Source organism: Salmo salar, chromosome 12 (genome assembly GCF_965601325.2).
Source record: "Salmo salar chromosome 12, fSalSal1, whole genome shotgun sequence".
NCBI lineage: Eukaryota > Metazoa > Chordata > Actinopteri > Salmoniformes > Salmonidae > Salmo > Salmo salar.
Genome location: NC_138302.1, coordinates 59,628,989 through 59,650,183, shown reverse-complemented (window position 1 = coordinate 59,650,183; position 21,195 = coordinate 59,628,989). Strand labels below are relative to the sequence as shown.

Genomic DNA, 21,195 nt, shown 5'->3' with positions numbered 1-21,195 from the left:
TTTATGATATCATTTAGGACCTTGAACGTGGCTGAGGCGCACCCATGACCAGCACGGAAACCAGATTGCATAGTGGAGAATGTACGGTGGGATTCGAAATTGTCTGTGATCTGTTTGTTAACTTGGCTTTTGAAGATTTTAGAATGGCAGGGCAGGATGGATATTGTTCTATAACAGTTTGGGTCTAGAGTGTCTCCCCCTTTGAAGAGGGGGACGACCGCGGCAGCTTTCCAATCTTTGGGCATCTCAGACGATACGAAGGTTGAACAGGCTAGTAATAGGGGTTGCAACAATTTCGGCGGATAATTTTAGAAAGAGAGGGTCCAGATTGTCTAGCCCAGCTGATTTGTAGGGATCCAGATTTTGCAGCTCTTTCAAAACGTCAGCTGTCTGGATTTGGGTGAAGGAGAAGCGGGGGGGGGGGGGGGGGTGGGGGGGGTGGGGGGTGGATTGGGCAAGTTGCTGCAGGGGGCGCTGAGATGTTGGCCGGGGTAAAGGTAGCCAGGTGGAAAGCATGGCCAGCCGTAGGAAAATACTTATGGAAAAGATCGATTATCATAGATTTATCGGTGGTGTCCCATTTTTTGAATGGGACATGCTTATTTAAGATGGTGAGGAAAGCACTTTTAAAGAGCAACCAGGCATCCTCCACTGACGGGATGATGTCAACATCCTTCCAGGAGACCCGGGCCAGGTCGATTAGAAAGGCCTGCTTGCTGAAGTGATTTAGGGAGCTTTTGACAGTGATGAGGGGTGGTCCTTTGAACGTGGACCCATTACGAAGCAGGCAATGAGGCAGGGTTAAGAGGGTGCCCATGGTTACGCATTTAGGGTTGTACCTGGTAGGTTCCTTGATCATTTGTGTGAGATTGAGGGCATCTAGCTTAGATTGCAGGACGGCCGTGGTGTTAAGCATGTCCCAGTTTAGGTCACCTATCAGTGCAAACGCTGAAGATAGATGGCGGGCAATCAATTCACATATTGTGTACAGGGCACAGCTGGGGGCTGAAGGGGGTCTATAACAAGCGGCAACAGTGAGAGTCTTGTTTCTGGAAAGGTGGATTTTTAAAAGTAGAAGCTCGAATTGTTTGGGCACAGACCTGGATAGTATGACAGAAGTCTGCAGGCTATCTCTGCAGTAGATTGCAACTCCGTCCCCTTTGGCAGTTGTATCTTGTGTGAAAATGTTTTAGTTAGGGATGGAAATTTCAGGATTTTTGGTGGCCTTCCTAAGCCAGGCTTCAGACACGGCTAGGACATCCGGGTTGGCAGAGTGTGCTAAAGCAGTGAATAAAACAAACTTAGGGAAGAGGCTTCTAAAGTTAACATGCATGAAACCAAGGCTTTTATGGTTACAGAAGTCAACAAATGAGAGCGCCTGGGGAATGGGAGTGGTGCTGGGGTCTGCAGGGCCTGGGTTAACCTCTACATCACCAGATTTCTGGGCGCGGAAGAATAGATTCAAGGCATAATGTACAGACAAGGGTGTGGTAGGATATGAGTACAGTAGAGGTAAACCTAGACACTGAGTGATGATGAGAGAGGTTTTGTCTCTAAAGGCAACATTTAAGCCAGGTGAGGTCACCGCATGTGTGGGGTGTGAGCAGGGCTGGAGGCTCTAAAGTGAAATAATCACTCACCAAAACAGCAATAGACAAGGCATATTGACATTAGGGACATTGACATTAGGGACATTAGGGAGAGGCATATTGACATTAGGGACATTGACATTAGGGACATTAGGGAGAGGCATGTGTAGATCATAGGGTCCAATGAGTAGCAACAGATGAGTCATGGAGCCAATTCAGTAATCGCTAATATACTAGGCGAGCTGGAGACAAGGCGATTCAGCCAGCTAGCGGGCCGGGGATAGCAGATGGGACATCGCAACGAAAAAGCCTGTTGAAACCACCTCGGACAGTTACGTCGGCAGCCCAGTCGTGATGGATCGGCGGGGCTCCGTGTTGGCAGTAAATGGTCCAGGCCAATTGGCAAAAGAGGTATTGTAGCACAAGAATTGGCTGATGGACCTCTTCGGCTAGCTGGGAGATGGGCCTAGCTCGAGGCTATCTCCAGGCTAACTGGTGCTTGCTTCGGGACAGAGACATTAGCCAGGAGTAGCCACTCGGATAGCAGCTAGCAAGCTGCGATGATCCGGTGTAAAGGTTCAGAGCTTGCGGTAGGAATCCGGAGATGTGGTAGAGAAAAAGCAGTCCGATATGCTCTGGGTTGATATCGCCCTGTGCAGACTAGCAGAAATTGACTGGGCTGAGGCTGGCTGATGTCCGAGTTAACGGTGATGACCACTAGCAGTGGTTAACTGACTACTAGCTAGTAGCTAGTTAGCTGGCTAGCTTCTGATGGGGGTTCCGGTTCTAAAGTATAAAAAATAGCAGATCCGTACCACATTGGGTGAGGCGAGTAGCAGGAGAGTATGTTCAGTCCGTAGATGGAAATTGAGATTACGTCGCCGAAATCCATGCAAAAACAAGTTGACTGGTCTGAATGTGATTTGCTTGACAGTACTGTTCCTCGTAGGCTGTCATTGTAAAATAAGAATTTGTTCTTAACTGACTTGCCTAGTTAAATAAAGGTTAAATAAAAAATATTTTAAAAATTAGCTGCAATACTCCAGACCTCCTCTATGAGGAGAGGAGGTTGTCCTGTACTGATGTTAGCATAAAAAAGCTTGATTTTACATAATCAGATAAGCATGGGTGTGAAGGAATAAATCAAACATTTGGTTTATACGGTACCACTTTTAAAAAACAAAGCAAAATATCCTGTTACCCAACCCCATGGATATTATAATCAAGCAAAGGGAAACTGTGATTGAAATAAAGCAGATATATTTTTTGTTGTTGTAAAGTCATCCTACCATTTTATAACTGTATCCTGCAATGGCGATGAAAAGAGTGTCACTTAATTAATGACATGGTTGCTGTGGAAACACAGGTTTGAGTGACAAGAAAAAACAGGCAGATATTCATGGTACATTCCATCATCATTAGCATGCTACATCTCCTGCCAAGTTGTATTTTAGATTTACGGAGTTAATGTTAGAAGGGAAATAATTGTTATGTTGTTTATCACCACAGTCTGCTCCCAACTTAAGGTGTAGGAGTAAATGTGTCATACTGCATAGGCCTACATGTCAGTCTCAGATCTTTGCACAGTTCTCTGTCCCAGCAGCAGATCCACCCGCTCAAACATATACTACAAGTCTCTCCATAGAGGGAATAACCAGAACATATCTTGGTAGTGTATCACAAGGCACTATAAATAGATGCCTCATAGAAAGTGTCAAGTTTCAAGTTTTATTAGTTGTATGGCATACACATGGTATACACCGTCCAATGAAATGATTACTTGCAGGTTCTTTCGCATCAACGCAACAACAATAAGAAATACGAAAAGACAAGAATATGAACATAAAGTAAATGGCACAGTAGAATTGAATAAACATTTTAGCATTAGTATCATACATTGAATGTCATCTACTTCTCTGTAGGGACACCACTTGTCTATATCTGAGCATTGCTATATGACATAGCAAACTTACTGTTAGTGTACAGGTGGGAGGATTCAAATGTCTCCACACTGTAGTAGGCTACAATAATAACTGTGGTGAACCATGAGGGAAGTGTGAAATGCAACATACATTAGGTCTGCTCTTTTCTTAAAGAAATATTTAGGGTCCCAGTGTGAGGTATGGCACGAGTGTGGATGGAGAATGAGCCACACCGGTGTGTGTGTGTGTGTTTACAATATATTGTCAACACAGCATATGTAGGAAAGGGGAAAGGGAATGCATTCAACCAAAATGTGTCTTCCACATTTAACCCAACCCCTCTGAATCAGAGAAGTGGGGCCAATTTAGTCAACATTCATGGAGCAGCAGTTGGGTATTAACTGCCTTGCTCAAGGGCAGAACGGCAGATTTCAGGGATTCGAACCAGCAACCTTTCAGTTACTGGCCCAACACTCTTAACCACTAAGCTACCTGCTGCTCCTGTAGTCTATGTGTGTTTGTGTGTTTATGCTATTCCATGGCTACAGTGGCTACAGTCTGATAGGACAACTAGGGGCTGTCAGTAGTTGCAGCTGCCTGCTGGGTGCTGCTGGAATTCCAGGAGTGACATCACAGTGATTGGTGATCCAGAAGCCTGGGCACAGCCACTCCCTGTCCCACTCCCCACTCTGCCCCTTTGACTACTACATCTACTACTGCCCAGCTCCAGGATAGGTAACAGCCCTGCTCAGACCACTCTTCTCGGACCCCTGTACTCTTCCAGGACCTGGGCCCTGCCTCGTACCTCTCTGCCCCCCTCCGCTGACTATCATATGACCGTGACCATGGCTGACATCAACAACGGTTATGAACAGAAGTTCCAGACAGACAGACATCATAAAGAGATTGACCTGATCAACAGAGACCCCAAGCAAGTCAACGAGGATGTAGTGAAGGTAGGCTACATTACAAGTGTGTGTGTGTGCACCAGATAGCTAAGTATGGGCCTATTGAAGTATTGTCGCCCCGGACTGGACTTGGAAATGCCTTGGCTTTTTTGTGTCAGTGACAGAGCTTCTGGTTTTGCAATTTGTTGTCGCATTGAACAGAGGGTTCCGAGTCAGATTGGGAGGAGAAGGACGGGAATCACTCTGTTATATGCGCACATGTGTCTATGTTAATTATTTAATCAATTATTATTTATTGCTCGTGTTATGGAGTAGCCTGGTGGATATCTTGAGCTGGCAGTGTATCCTTTGGGTTACGATTGTTCCCCATCAAAATGTTCCCTGAAATAGCCTGTATTCCTGTAGCGCTTTACCAGCCCAGCTACAGATAGTAGCTCTATTTCTGGGAAGGCCAATGTAAGGGCGTGAGATGCAGTTAAACATGTTTATCTGCCAATACTACCATCATTGAATTTGTTCTAATCTTGTTATTTTAACATAATGTCTTTGATGGTTTTCTGTGGTATTCTTTGATTTGCTCATTAAGCATTCAGCTTTTGTGGCTTTTATAGCACACATGGGCCTCTGTATAGATATACAGTAAGTGTATTCATAAGTACCGGTAGTGATATCAGATAGAATGCAGCTTACAAATACTGTTCCATTAATTTGATCTGTGACTTTAAAACAGGCAGGTTGTTAGAAAGAGAACATCTATGTGAGAATGTTGTGAGAATGTATCAAATTGGCCTGTCAAGTGATTTCTTAAAGAAACTGTTCAGTGTCTCCAGATTTCTATGAAATATAACCTAGAATGAATTACAATTTGAGTGAACTAGTTTTCCTTCCAAAAAATTGAAAATAAGTATGTTAAAAAGCTTCTTCTGTGTTGGATTGGTCTGGGCGTACTTCAACAACAGAATGGTGTGGGCGTATACTTGTCATTAAAATATTAATATGAGTAGACCACTGATTGGCCAGCTCATCCTCCTCACAAGGATGACATCATCCTCTGAGGAAATAGCAGGCATTTTGAAACGGTCTGTTTGAAATACAAGTTTGAGGTTGGGCTTTTAAAGTGTTTTTTCCCCCCCCTAAAATGTATACTTTGGCCACAAATATGCGTATAGAATGAGTAAAAATTATTTCTGTTTGAGATTTTCACTGGACAGTTACTTTAAGATATTTGCTCATGATATAAGTATTTGCATTGGACAGTTAGAGGTTTCACACAATATAATGATGGTTAAGCAACAGTTTTGAGCAAAAATGATTTATCTAAAAGAAGATCTAGCTGTGGATGGCTGTAGCATGATGTACTACAATACCCATAATGCTTTGAGTAAGAGATTAGGTTTTATTTTAGTATAGATGTACCTGAAGCTAGCATAAGCTAGAATAATGGTGTCTTGTCTAATTGGCATTTGTGTCAGAAGTGGAATCCTGATATCAATTACAATGGCCTCTCTGTCTCCACCTGCAGGTGGACTTTGAGGACGTGATCGCTGAGCCTGACGGGACTCACAGTCTGGACGGGGTGTGGAAAGCCAGTTACACCACCTTCACTGTGTCCAAATACTGGTGCTACCGTATCCTGTCTGCCATTTTGGGGATCCCCATGGCTCTACTGTGGGGCTTCCTATTTGCCTGCCTCTCCTTCTGCCACATCTGGGCTGTGGTGCCTTGCATTAAGAGCTGCATGATAGAGTCCCAGTGTTTCAGCCGTATCTACTCCCTGGCCATACACATCTTCTGCGACCCGCTATTTCAAGCCCTGGGAAAGATATTCTCAAGTGTTCAGGTGGTGCTACAGAAGGATGTGTAAGGTTCAGAAGCATGAGTCAGATTAATAATTGGATAGGATAGTGATGGTACTTCCCGGTCTACTCGCCACCCTAAAGTAGGCTACTTCCCTGGCCACATGTCTGGTTGCTGATGCTGGGTCTGAGTCTGACTCATTTTCCAAAAAGAGCTTGTGATTGATAGAGATTAGTGTGTTCAATCAGAAGACAAAAAGAATAGTGCTCTTAATTTGATCTCTCTTTTGTTGCTGAGAATTGCAAACTTTTAGTGTATTCAAGGTTTAAAATGCCTTCTAAAGTTTTTAATTTCCACATTAAAATGTCAGAATTGACTTTCCTTAACTAAAAATGTTTCAAGTTCCTGTTGTTGCAGGATTATTTTCCTGCTGTGGCAAACTGGCTTAAAATAAGGTCCTACTTTACATTTGTACATGTAGATGGGGGGTCAATTATGGTCTATACAACATAGTACACTACAAAAAACACTCATCCATGATTGATTGATTTAATGGTATTCCATACTCTATTTTACAAACTTTATTAAAAAAAATAGATTTATTGTGTTTTCTTTTTAGTCATTTTTCACACATTGATTCTACAATAAATTAATTGTTTATTGTTACAGTTAGCTGTTATGTCAGTCTTTAGTGCTAGTTGTGACTTGCCTACAGTACATAATTGATATAGAAAATATTTAGTGAAAGAATTCCCAGTATGTTCAGGCAAGGGTGAGGCCAGATGGATCTACACAAGCATGTCTTAGTACCAATGGGGAACATTATATCTAATTTATCTATTTGTTGAATGATATGGAAATGCAATCTATAGGAATTGACAGCATGTTTAGCCATAACAGAAAATAATCTTATGACCCAGAGATGAAATGTATAAAGACGCCACGTTTGGTCTTATTCAACCCAGGTAACCATCAACAAAGGATGAGGAATATTCTGTTATCTGATCCAAAGATACACCATAAAATCCAATTTAAGTTAAAGATTAAAAAAAATTAAAAAACAGGAAGGCTGTTTATGCTCCCAATTCACCGCTTTATTGACAACGTTTAACAGACTGAGTGCTCACATCCTAAAATATAAACATTTCACCTCACATGACCATTACGCACATGGCGCATGGTGGGTGTGGAAACAATTCAATTCACATTTGCGCATAATCACAGAGGTACATATGGTCATAACGGGTTATATACATACAACTCTGTCCAAGTTAAAACCTACGCAACAGTAAAAAAATGAGATTACTTTGGAAACTGTTGGAATACCCGCCCATATGATCAATATGCGCATGACAAGTGGTGACAGTAGATATAATTACAGTGACCTATTTCAAAAACAACTTGTGTACCTCTAATCATTTTATATGAATGAGATGGGCACATGTAGTAAAACAGAAAATCTAATATATACAATATTTACAAAATGACCAAGTGGAGAGAAAGTGTCATCACTCCATGGTACACTCCAAACATGGACTTGTAAACATAGAGTAAAGGTTATAACCGACCCCAGGGTCATGTTCATTAGGCATCAAATGGGGGAAAAGGATTGAAACAGGGAGTGACTACCTGGACTTGTCCAATAAGAAACACTCATTTTAGTTTTTCATTGCAAAACATTTTGCGTTGCGTGCCCTAAAGAACACTACCCAGCTTCAGAGTAAAATCCACACTTTTTTTGAAAGACATAAACCTTTTTGGCCACTAGGTAGAACTACATGGTATGTTTTCCAGCCTCTGCATGTTGTCGTGTCTTTGGGGTACCATTAAACTGAAGACATGTTTATCAATTAACTTCCTGTAATTATTATCACGCGATTAAACTGATTAATTGTTTAATTGTAATTAACTAGGAGATCGGGGCACCAAGGAAAATATTCAGATTACAAAGCTATAATTTTCCTAATATAACTTTCCTATATTATAACATTATATATTATATTCTATTATAGTATAGGCCGATTATCTTCTGGTTTAAATGGTGTATTTTACCTCGCGTCCAGTCTCATTCCAAACGTCGTAAATTGTTGTATCTGCACGAACCCAGTCTTTATTAAGAGTCATCCATACATCAATTGTCTTAAAATCATTTATTTACTAAACTAATTAATTCACAGAAAGTATACAAACAGTAATTATCATCACAAAGAATTGGTAGAGTAATGTGCCCTAGTGGGCTAAAACAGGCATGGCTGGTGTCTTGTTGAACAATGGGTCATAAAGGGCAGCTGAGAAGGTACACAGAGTTCATTAATATTAACCATTGACATGCTAATCCTTTGCACATGAACACTCACTCATTTGAGAACAATTACAATCAATATATATTTACGCTCAGTGTGTCGTCGGGATCCTTGTTGGAACGTCGTTCTGATGGAGAGTTTTCTCTCTCTCTCTCTCTCTCTCTCTCTCTCGGTTAGAATGGATCTTTCAAAGCGACATTCATTAATGTCGTCATAGAATGGATGTTTCGTTGGTCTTCGCGTTCAATGATATAATTTACTTAGCTGCAGACTAATAATTAATATCAAAGACTTGTTCTTATTCTGTCGGTATCGATCGTCTAAAAGTTAACCACATGGTATGGTTTACTTTCAGTAGATGGATTGGATGGTCAAACCTATTGGCCAACTTCTCGCAATGGAGTGGAGGCCTGGTCTGGAGAAATGTAAATCAGGGTATAGTTTTATAGTGACATAGAACAGCTTGTCACATGACGCCTGGTCCTGTCTGTGTCCCTGGGGGCGTGCCGATGACTGAGTTAAGCTTGGTACAAAAATACAATTCTATCACATTAACATCAGTACATAGCATCTCAATGTATTACAAATAGCTTTATCCTTATTAATACATTCTATACAACCATGTGGTGCAAGTCTCATCGCTGAGACTATTATATAAACCGTTTTATGGTAATATGGCTATATTGTCTCTTCTGAGTATCACAAAATTGTACCAAGCGGACCAGTTCGTAGCTGGATTCTTCACCAGTCTTCCATACCTTCTCCAGAACACAAATGTTGCTTGGCTCCCCAATTCTGTGAGTTGGAAGAATTTCCTGTGTCTCTCTATGGGCCATGTGGCCAGAGACTCTCCTGGAATTTTACCACTCCTTCACACAGGGACTGGGTGGGGGAAGGTAGGTTGGGGGATGGTGCAAAGGGGGGGAGGGGGTCAACTGTCCTCCCTGTACTCAAAGAGGCCAACGTCATGACAATGTTGTTCAACACTATCTGGCAGGGAGTGACTTGATCTGAATCATAGACATTGAGAGGACTTGAGTAAAACAAGACCTTTACAAACATGATACCTTATTCATTCATTCGTTCATACTAACAACAATCTCACTACTTATTCAATTATTTAGTGTGGATGGACCAAGCTCCTCTATCTATGCATTAAGAAGAACAGAAAATTAAGCACACACAAATTCTTTATTTTTTCTCATACATTAGTGATACATTTATTATATTTACATTGAAATAAATAATTGATATAAGGGAATCTTTACTTCCTGAATATATTGTAAACACTGTACGGCAGGGGTCTCCAACAGGTAGATCGCTAGCTACCAATTAGCTCGCAGCCCACCTATGAGTAGCTCGCCAAGCAATTCTGAAAGTACATGCATTTTTTATGTCTTCCATCACAAACTGTCATAAACATAAAGCTACTATCCAATCAAAGCCAAATTGACATTATCCCACTACTGGTTAGCCTCTATTGCTTGAAAAGCCAACGGTAACACAATATCTACCACTTAATTTCCAGCAATATTTCCCGTCTGTCCGTTTGGTGCATGCATTTGTCTATCATCCTGCATGTAGACAGTTATCGATGCTAATGATAACAATCTTGTGGGTAGTTAACTGCAAAGTAGGCTTACCGCTGCAACCTGGTCTCAGAGCATTTTGTATTATTCTGTACTTAAATCCGGGACACTCCGTTTAGTATGATATGTTATGTTTCGTATGATATGTATTAATTTGTGGATGTACATCACCCATTTCGTATTATATGTAACGAATTACAATTTCTATTATATATTACTAATTTGCAAAACATATGATATGTTATGAATTCTAGCTAGGTGGCGAGGTGGCTATCGTTAGCTAGCTTGCTAACATTAGCTAGGTTAGGGGTTAGGGTTAAGTTTATGAGTTAGGTTAAAGGGTTAAGGTTAGGGGAAGGGTTAGCTAAAAGAGTTAAGGTTAGGGTTAGGGGTAGAGTTAGCTAAAAGGGTTAAGGTTAGGGTTCGTGGGAAGGGTTAGCTAACATGCTAAGTAGTTGCAAAGTAGCTAAAAAGTATTAAGTAGTTGATTCAAACTCATAACCTTTGGGTTGCTAGACGTTCGCTTTATATGCCTACCCCACTTTCGTTGTTGCCTTAAGAAACCATCTGTCTTAAGTAACCATACCAAACATAACATACAGTATCATACTAATTTGAGTGTCCCGGATTTACATTTACTATGTTACCTCTAGTCTATAAGACCAGGCTGGCTTAGCTGATATAAAGATATTATGACAATTTGTATCAATTGGGTGGCCATTGTTTTGCAAACTCTGCCATGACATGTGCTGCAGCAGTAGCTTAACAGGAGAAGATCGCTAGACCACCACATTCCTCTCCTACTTAAAGGTCCAATGTAGCCATTTTTATCTCAATATCAAATCGTTTCTGAGTAACAATTAAGTACCTTACTGTGATTGTTTCCAAATGAAATATTCAAAAATTGGTCTTTGCTTCTAAGCAAAGACCAATTTCTCAAGCAATAATTTAACTAGGACTGTATGGGAGTGGTCTGAGTGGGGAGGGGAAAACTGAAAATTTGCTGTTATTGGCAGAAAGGTTTGGAACTCTCTTTTCTTATTGGTCTATTAACTAATTGACTGCATGGTTATGTCACCATGGAAGGTCAAAATAGTCTGAAATTTCAGGCAGTCTTACACATAATTTTCAACATTTTATCGGGCCCCATTAGAGTTGTTTATTAACCATTATTTTATAAGGTATATTGACAAAAAAACACATCTCTTGTACACCGAGGTAGAGGAGAAAAAATAATAGCCTATTTGAAAGCTATGAAATTAAATTGTAGCTCGCGACGTTTCATTTAAAAAAAAATAAAGTAGCACTCATGCTAGAAAAGGTTGGCGACCCCTGCTGTAAGATGAATCCGAAAGGTGAATGAGCAGATACATATATATACACAAAATAACACCTGCGTTGATCTACTGTAATCACCCACACAACAATAAAGAAAAAATATACATGTGTTGGAGCACATTTAAAAGCATTTTATTTTACAAAGCTACAGTATAACTTACATTGCGTCAGAAATTGAACCCTATTCCTCTTATAGTACACTATTTTTTTTTACCAGAACCCTACATGCCCAGGTCAAAAGTAGTGCAGTGTATAGGGAAAAAGGTTCAATGTGGGACACACAGCCTTAGATAAATGTCAATAAAGTGTCTTTAATATCCCCTCCATGGTTTGAAGATATAGGCAATCGAATCTAACATCTCTCTGTGTAGAGATCAATAACAATGCAATATCCCTGGCTGAGCAGTAAGGTCACCAAGAGAACAGGATTCATTGTGAAACTTCGTTCTATTTCCCATTTTGTTATTGTGGTGACTGAAAGGTCAGCTTGGTGTGTGAATAAGCTCTGCTGAGTTTCTCTCTACCTAGACCTGAGAAATACAGAGAGTCATAGAGCTGTGTGTAGAAACAAATCTTACATCGAGTATATATAATAAGAATTCAATATAACCTTTTTGCTGAAGAAGAGGAGGGGAAAGGTTGGCGCGGAAACACAGTCTCTATTAATGTTTTCCTTAAAAAGCCATACAGGTAGAGAATAAATCATTTATGGTACACATTGACTGACAGTCTGATCATCAGCTGTACAGTATATGGAAAACTAAAATGAAACAGGAATGAATATCTGTGCTACAAAGACATACCATAACTTGACCTATGGGCAACAACTTATGGGAAAAATACATTTCTTCCTCAGAAAATGTTCATTTTAGAGGGATTTCAGTAACGTGCTGGAGAGGTTTGTGAGACTAAAACACAGAGTAAAGGTTATAACCGATGATAACAAGCACACACTACCCATAACTTGATGCAGAACCACCATGTTTGAAATTTTAAAAGTGGTACTAAGTGAGGTGTTGGATTTGCACCAAACATAACACTTTGTATTCAGGACATAGAGTTAATTTCTTTGCCACAATTTTAGCAGTTTTACTTTTAGTGCCATATAGCAAACAGGAGAGATGTTTTGGAATATTTTTATTCTGTACAGGCTTCCTTCTTTTCACTGTCATTTAAGTTAGCATTGTGGAGTAACTACAATGTGGTTGATCCATCTTCAGTTCTCTCATCACAGCCATTAAACTCTGTAACTGTTTTAAAATCACCATTGGCCTCATGGTGAAATCCCAAAGCGGTGCCCTTCCTCTTCTGCAACTGAGTTATGAAGGACGCCGTGTCTTTGTAGTGACTGGATGTATTGATACACCGTCCAAAGTGTAATTAATAACTTCATCATACTCAAAGGGATATTCAATGTCTGCTTTTTTTTATTTTTACCCATCTACCAATAGGTGTCCTTCTGTGTGAAGAATTGGAAAACCCTATGGTCTCTGTGGTTGAATCTGTGTTTGAAATTCACTGCTCGACTGAGGGACCTTACAGATAATTGCACACAAAGTGACTCGATGCAACTTATTATGTGACTTATTAAGCACATTTGTACTCCTGAACTTATTTAGACTTGCCATAACACTGTGGTTGAATACTTATTGACTCAAGACATTTTAGCTTTTAATTTTTTAATGCATTTTTAAAAGCACAATTCCACTTTGATATTATGGGATATTTCAAATCTGTCTGTAGCACAACAAAATGTGGAACAAGTCAAGGGTATGAACATTTTCTGAAGGCACTGTATAGGCCCATGTAGCCTATTTATCTTTTAATGAAGTCATCTCAGTTTTCATTTGAAGCATCGTTTTATCCTCCACTTATAACAATGGCAAATACTTGGGCAACTTTATATTTGTATTGAACTTCGTTCTGAAGTTATCGGCGGTCACAGTCAGACAGATAGCTAAACATAGAATCAAGATGTACACTAATGATGCACTTAGCTGTTCTACGAGTCGTCTGAGGCATTCGGTAAATAATGAGGGTTTTCAAGTGTATGCAATCGTAAGATCGTTCTAACGATGATCTTAACGCTACAAAGGCTCTGGGAAATGAGGCCCTGGTCTTACAGGGTTACCTGGCCCACACCAAGCCTTGGATGAAGGTCTTTCAGGTTTAGAGTACCCAACTTAACCTCTCTCCATGGTCTTCATGTGCTGGAGATCTGTGTGCTGCACTTCTTGCTGGTATCTGGCCCACCTCATCGATAAGCATTGCATGGTGAAGATCTAAGTCTTCACCATGCAACCCCCTCTCTGACTGATATGAAGAAGGGCTTTCGGGAGTAGTGAGTTCCTGTCCCACCCCAACTCATCTCCTCCATGGTCCTCACTCCTCATGTGCTGGTGGTGTGAGTGATGCTCCTCTGACTACTATGGTTCTTGATGACGAAGGTGGAGGTGGAGATGCTCCTGCGGCTCTGCTGGCGGTCACACCCGCCACACTGTGAGGCCTTCAGGTACTGTGAGGAGCAGCAGATGAAGCACCTCATTAGGTCGTGGAACAGGTGGCCAGCGAAGAACATATAGATCCACGGGTTACAGCAGCTGTTCAGACTGGCCAGCAGCATGGCAATGATGAACGCCATGTCTAGGATAAAGAGAGAGAAGGAAGGCTTTATGAATACTGTAATGTTCACCTGTCGACAGCTTTCAATACACAGGTCACTGCCAAAATAAAGGAAACACCAACATAAAGTGTCTTAATAGGGCGTTGGGCCACCACAAACCAGAACAGCTTCAATGCACTTTGGTATAGATTGTACAAGTGTCTGAAGCTCTATTCGACGGATGCAACACCATTCTTCCACGAGAAATTCCATCATGTGGTGTTTTGTTGATGGTGGAAATCTCTCCAGAATCTCCCATGTTCAATAGGATTGAGATTTTGTGACTGAGACGGCCATTGCATATGGTTTACATTGTTTTCATGCAAACCATTCAGTGACCACTCGTTCCCTGTGGATGGGGCATTGTCATCCAATGGGGGCATAGCCACGGTAGCCAAAATAATGGCCTGCCCAGCATCTTTATACATGACCCTACATGCTAACCACACCACATACATGTTATTCAATCATTGCACCCACACTACTCGCGCGCACCAACAAGCGTCTGCGTTACCAGGCACTAAAATAGAAGTTGATTCTATTTGTGACGCAGATCGCGCGCGAAGTCCTGCCTCTCCCATCTCCTCGTTGGTTTTTAGAAGCATATACCCACGTGCCATCTTCTCATCGGTTTTTAGGAACATATTGAAAGATGATTGAAAGATGAACTGAGGTCGGTTGTGGTAATGCACCTTATTATGAAAGTTAGTTGCCAATCACCATATAAAGTCCAAAGAAGAAAAAGAAGCCTGGAAGGAGGAGAGATGACTAGAAACGATTCGTTTGACCGTTTTATGTGTGGATTAATTGTCGGAGTAGAGGACCTTGTGCATTTCAGGTAAAATAACAACTCAATGTTTATATCCCAGGACAAATTAGCCAGCAACAGCAAGCTAGCTAGCTAAATAGGACAAATTAGCTATCAACTGCAAGCTAGCTAGCTAAATTGCCATAAATGTTTAATGCTTTTCGATTTGTACCCAAATTAATAACATTGCTCAGAGTTTGTTTCGATATTTCAACCTGCGTGTCGTGATTGTGTTTGGTGTGGGGGGGACACAATCAATTTGCGCACGATGGCACACGTGGACGCATGCGCACGTCCGGTTTGGGCATGGTGTAAAGCATGATGGGATTATAATTGATTGAATTAACTCAGGAACCACACCTGTGTGGAAGCACCTGCTTTCAATATACTTTTTATCCCTCATTCATCAAGTGGGCCTAAAATGTAATCCATCATCAACAGTGAACTCTCAACTCTTTATTTAATTTGATAAGGCATGCATGCAAGGAAGCCTCCTAAGCATATAATGTATAACACCTACACAAGCGAAGGAATATTACGGTAATGAAGTGAGTGTGATGTGATATGGTGACAGCTTCTCTCTCTCTCTCTCTCCCCATAGCCTCTCCTTCATTCTACAGACTGTTGAATATACATCAGGCTATAAAGATATATTGGACAAAGCCTCAAGGGCAAACTTGATCTGGTATAGAAGTGATTGATCCTAAAGAAGTCCAGAGCTGTACCCAATGTTACAGTACAACCATAGAAATTGACCGACTACATTATATTTATATGAGTAGAAATGAACTGACAATCAATTAGGACAGTTGAGAGCTGAACAGCTGAACAGGTGTCAATTATAAGTCACCATGGTAACATGGGCATACCCATGTATTAATAGTTTTCTCCTACTCATGTATTAATCATGCACAGAGAGAGACTCTTGTCAGATGCACTCATTATTCCTGAAATCATCCAATTAATATTGTGTTGTGCTACCTCCACTAGACTTGAGATAATGACTCTGCAGAGTGTGTGTGAGAGAGAGAGAGCGAGAGTGAGAGAACGACAGAGTGAGAGAGTGAGTGAGAGAGAGAGAGCGAGACAGACAGACAGAGAGACCATCTCGCTGGATGTTGTCATTAAGACTGTAAATCCTTCTCTAGTCATGGATCTTAATTTGTGCAAAGACACAGGCCTTTTCTCAATTAGATTTGCTCAACAACTGCATCCTACTCCTCTGTACTCTCTGGCTTCCTTTTGACAAAGGTAAGGGAGAGGGAAAGTGGACGAAAATGCGCAGTATGAAATGAGACTCCTTGTCGCAGGCAAATTACGTTTACAGGGTGGAATCCCAAAATAAATGTACAAAGTGATAAAAACAAATACAGTTAGTTGTGCAGACATCGAATAGATAAAGGGATAAGTAGTACATTGTTTTTAAATGTGTACATGCTTTTCTCCTTCATGAAAACAATAGCTGATTCAACGTGGGGTTTGGCAGATTTTAAAACTCTTCTGGGAAGGACTCGGTTTCCGGGTCATGGAGGAGAGAAGACGGAGAACGGACTTTTGCCCAAATAAGGCCTTGTATTTTAGATTAGTCTGGCGCAGGAGGCCATGGCCATTATGAAGCATGGACTAGCTCATGATTCTCACCATCCAGAGAATTAATCACACGCCAAACGACAGAGTCATATATCCACTGTTCTATTTCCTCCACATTAATGGCCTTGACAGGCGTTCAGAGCTAAGCTGACAAATAGGCTCATGGTGACAACTCAAGCAGACACCAGTGCAATTCATTGCCACAGACACCATCTATATCACTTATGGACCGAAGGCCTAAGGCATGGCCATCACCACAAAACATCAGACCTAAGTTCAAAAAAGTTTTTAAATCTTTCTAATACATTGAGGCTTTGCTTTAGCATGCCTGGAGTACCAGGTGGGCGTGGTTCACATTTTGCTATTGGTTCATTACAACATGCAAGCTACATTAAATCAAGCATACTTATACATTTATCAGAGGATCTTATTCAGATCAACTTACAGTAAGTACATTCATCTTAAGATAGCTAGGTGATACAACCACATATCACAGTCGAAGTATGTGAAAGTATTACAAATAGTATTTGAACCCAGACCGGTGGAAAATCCCATTTTACTGATGAATGGGTAAACAAAAGAGGGGGATGAAGCTTTCAAGACGTTGTTGCTGCTAGACTTTCCACTTCCCAAAAACAGCCCTTACAGTTGACTGGGGCAGCTCTAGCAGGGCAGAAATTTCACAAACTGACTAGTTGGAAAGGTGGCATCCTATGACTGTGCCACGTTGAAAGTCACTGAGTTCTTCAGTAAGGCCATTCTATTGCCAATGTTTGTTTATGGAGATTGCATGGCTGTGTGCTCGATTTTATACACCTGTCAGCAACGGGTGTGGCTGAAATAGCCGAATCCTATATTTTGAAGGGGTGTCCACATACTTTAGTATTATTATTTATTTATTACCTTTATTTAACTAGGCAAGTCAGGAACAAATTCTTATTTACAATGACAGCCTACACCGGCTAAACCTGGATGACACTGGGCCAATTGTGCGCCGCCCTATGGGACTCCAAATCATGGCCGGTTGTGATTATATTTTACATGTTGGCATTTGTGACTCATTTAAGAAAACTAGGCGTATGTCGCCCGTCACTAGTTCACAAGAGAGGCATTTGAACAAAAATGTAAATGTTTTATCAAAATGTGTTTTTTGCCAGAAATGTGAACTTTCATGTGCCTTAATAACACACTTGTATGCCATCTGTTAATATGAATAAAATTGTTAAATTACGATCATAGTTGGTTTAGCCACTGAAAGGACAGGAATCTTCCCTCTAGCCATGATCGGCTTAGATAATGGATGGGCTGGACATGCCGAGAAATGAATTTGGATAGGTCTGCCATGTAGCGCGCTTCTGTCTATAATATGAGCTGCTCAGTATGTGTAGGTAATCCTTCATAACACGGCTTTTTGGAAAGATATCATGAAGAACTGCAAAAGTGTTTGATTGCAAATATGGGAAGGGAGTCAAAAAAAGAATGCACAAAAGGCTGTTGTAAAGAACACCTGTCTCCGGATGACATCTTCAAACTAAGGGCAACCATGGCATCTGTGACAGAGAGGGAGAAGCTTTCTTCCATGTATACCGGTAAGATAGTCTAGCTAGCTAGATTTTCAGATATTATACGTTTCTAATTTTGTCAGAAAGTCATTTTCATTGCAAGTTAAAGCATACTGTTTGCTAGCTAGATAACGTTAGCTGGCTGGCTCGCTAGCTAACGTTATGTGTATGATCTGTGTAGTAATATTATTCGTATCTTAGAGCCATTTGCATTGCTAGTTATAGCCCAATGTTAGCTAGCTACCATTGAACTTAGTTGATTAGCTTTAGCTACAGATTCATGCAGGATAGTAACATTATGAGTTGGGATTATGGTTCATTGTTTAGCTAACTAGTTAGCTACATGTCTAAACAAAAGACTATGCAAGTAACCATTTCACTGTACCATTTACACCTTCTATATCCTGTGCATGTGACAAATAAACGTTGATTTATTTGATATAGTGTGTGTTTACCAGAGATGGTAATGTGAAGAACAACATGACATGCACTAAAGTCAAATTAGGATATACGGTTAGGCCAACGAGACAGTGTCCAAGTTCTAAATTTCTTCGATAGAATGCCCTGCTTTTATTTTGTCACACTCACAACCGTAAGCTGTTTTCTGTAATTAGCTCGCCTTTAACTTGTAAATTAGGATCTTGCTGTGAGTTTATTTTCCTGTAATAATGAATACAAATTAGCTAAAGTTAAGATGTTGTAAGCTATATGATATGGTCATTATTTGAACTGGCTAGCCAGCTAACTTAACATTAGCTAGCTAGTGAACAAGCTAGAAACAAACAAAAACATTGGTTAGAAAGTTGCTTTTATTTGCCTGGTTTTCTAGATTGACATATACTAAATTCATTTTTAAACGGATGGGTTTATTGGTGTTAAAAAAATATCAGTTATGCTATTTTGGACCACCAGGCTGTTGATGTCAAGCAGCCCGTCGTTTTTGTGTTCATACTTTTTCATAACGACAAGTTTGATGTTGGACGACAATAGAATGTTCATAATGTCACTGCGACAACTGTTTACAGATGTAGTTTAAACCAGCCTTTAGTCTTGAAATCTTTGGTTGTTTAGTACACTATCGTACTCACTCTGTTTAGCACATGGCTTCACTTGAATCCTTAAAGAGATGGGTGGGGATAGGGTTTAAGCGGGTGTGAATGATTCTGAATGGGTGTAGACAAAGAAGAGCTCTCCAAAACATTCAAGGGCCATTTTCTCAAAAGTGGGGTTACAAGTTTATCAACTTTCAAAGCAGAATTACTTTCCCATTGTTCCTGAACTGTAGTGTATAATATACAATTTTCTAGCTCTGAGTCTCTACTTTTATCCAATGTAGAAAATAACAAATAAAAACATTTCAAATGTACTGTAGTGCATAAGACCGAATTGAGCCGGTCAGTCTGATTTGAGCAGGATCAAAAAGCCATTGAAAATGCCCTCTTCCCTCTTATGAGCAAATCCATAACTCTCTTACTAAAACAACATTTGACCTGTTCAGATAGTGACAAATAGCACCAAGAGAGAGACAGGAGAACAAGTCATTCCCCAACTAATGACATGTCACTCTGTGCCTCCCTCCTTATAACCCCATCCATGTATAAAGCAGTGTGTAATTCACGCATAAAGCTCTTTATAGTTTACCTTCTCTGGGCGCAGCAGGGTCCCATGCCGACCACATTTGTACGAAGAAAAAAGGAGTCCAACAAACAATATAAGCTACGACAATGACAAAAGTCATTTTGACAGTTCGGATCTTCGCTTTTGATATGAGCCTCACGCTGCTCACCCGAGAGAGCGCTGCACCTTTGGACGTCCGCGGCGTCTGAGACATACACTGATCCCGTCTGGTTTTCATTTTAAAGTTTTGCCATATTTTAAAACTTATCAGGCCATAGCAAATACTTAGAATAGCCACTGGAATGATGTAGATTGTAAGACTAATCCATGTAATGTACGCCTTGGCGCCCCAAGGTTCTACGAAGTCTCCCCAACAGTCATAAACTCCGTTGCCCACCTCCCTCAAGGAAAATATGTACACTTGAGGGGTACTGAAAACCAGACTAAGCATCCAAGAAGCAATCACATAAAAACGGTCCTTCCTCTTGTGCAGCGAGCGGAGGGGCTGACATATCGCCAAGCATCTGTCTATGGACATTAGAACAAGCATGTAGGTGGACGCGAACATCCCGACAACCTGTAGGTACTTCACCAGCCTGCACAGTAAATCAGACCCGTAGAAGCGAAATGTAATGTCCCATATGAGCTGCGGGAGGACCTGGAAGATTGCCACCACCAGGTCCGCAATACTGAGGTGTTTCATGAAGTAGTACATTCGAGAGTGGTTGTGCTTGCTCGTATGTATAGCCAAGAGTACGCAAAGGTTACCGGCCAACGCGAGCAGCAGGACGAGGACAAGAACGGTCACCTCCACTTTGGCCACCTCCTCGTTCCGCTTCAGGGGGTTCACGCCGGTCTGGTTCCTGGTACCCGTCTCGTTTCCACCGCGACTCGAGTTGGTCCATGAATCGTTCATCATCGCCCACACGTCTTGGTCTCGCTGGTCCTCCATCATTCATGCGTTAACTGGCCACTAAAGCTTTCACCCTGAGCGCAAAAACACTGCTTCCAGCACCAGAGATCAGTGAGGTGATAGACTTATTGGCTCCTCATCTGTTCCTTGTTCATTTGTTTATCATTTCCCGTTTTTCCAAAGTTTAACAAGTTTGTTTTCCGTTTACATGTTTCGACGGTAGGCCTATAAAGGCTAAGTTAATTCCAATAGTAAGGAGGTGTCCCAATTAGGCGTAGTCTATGAGAGATAGGCCTACGTTCTAGGTAAACAAAAACAAAAATACCGTTTACAAGTCAAAGTGACAAAAAAATCGAACATGGATGAATCAATACATAAATATATGATATGCGCAATGTACAATTATACTAGCGAAATAAATTAATCAATCAATGTCAACAATATTAATAGGCTACTAATAATAGACAAATTATAATAATCACAATAATCTTACTAATTATAATTCCAATCATACATAATAATCATGATCAAAATGATAACTTTAGAATAATGAATATTCCTTTACATACCGTATTATAAAGACCGAGACTTTCCAAC

General features: G+C 40.7%; 2 protein-coding genes across 2 annotated transcripts; one reads left to right on the top strand and one right to left on the bottom strand.

Moving 5' to 3' along the window:
• The first annotated feature begins 4,206 nt into the window (after window positions 1-4,206).
• Window positions 4,207-6,818, top strand: LOC106565342 (caveolin-3). The gene is made up of 2 exons (XM_014132338.3): window positions 4,207-4,467; window positions 5,942-6,818. The coding sequence occupies exons 1-2, from the start codon at window positions 4,345-4,347 to the stop codon at window positions 6,281-6,283; spliced, it is 465 nt and encodes a 154-aa protein (XP_013987813.1). The 5' UTR covers window positions 4,207-4,344; the 3' UTR covers window positions 6,284-6,818.
• Window positions 6,819-13,691: 6,873 nt separating this feature from the next.
• On the bottom strand, window positions 13,692-20,735 carry LOC106565498 (isotocin receptor). Its single transcript, XM_014132716.3, has 2 exons — window positions 19,710-20,735; window positions 13,692-14,089 (listed from the first exon to the last, which is right to left on the bottom strand). The coding sequence occupies exons 1-2, from the start codon at window positions 20,638-20,640 to the stop codon at window positions 13,836-13,838; spliced, it is 1,185 nt and encodes a 394-aa protein (XP_013988191.1). The 5' UTR covers window positions 20,641-20,735; the 3' UTR covers window positions 13,692-13,835.
• Window positions 20,736-21,195: the final 460 nt, after the last annotated feature.

Coding starts and splice junctions, on each gene's coding strand:
- LOC106565498 (XM_014132716.3), bottom strand. CDS start 20,640: ATGATGGAGGACCAGCGAGACCAAGACGTGTGGGCGATGATGAACGAT. Junction 14,090..19,709: donor CCCTGCTGCGCCCAGAGAAG/GTAAACTATAAA, acceptor TCTTTATCCTAG/ACATGGCGTTCATCATTGCC.
- LOC106565342 (XM_014132338.3), top strand. CDS start 4,345: ATGACCGTGACCATGGCTGACATCAACAACGGTTATGAACAGAAGTTC. Junction 4,468..5,941: donor TCAACGAGGATGTAGTGAAG/GTAGGCTACATT, acceptor CTCCACCTGCAG/GTGGACTTTGAGGACGTGAT.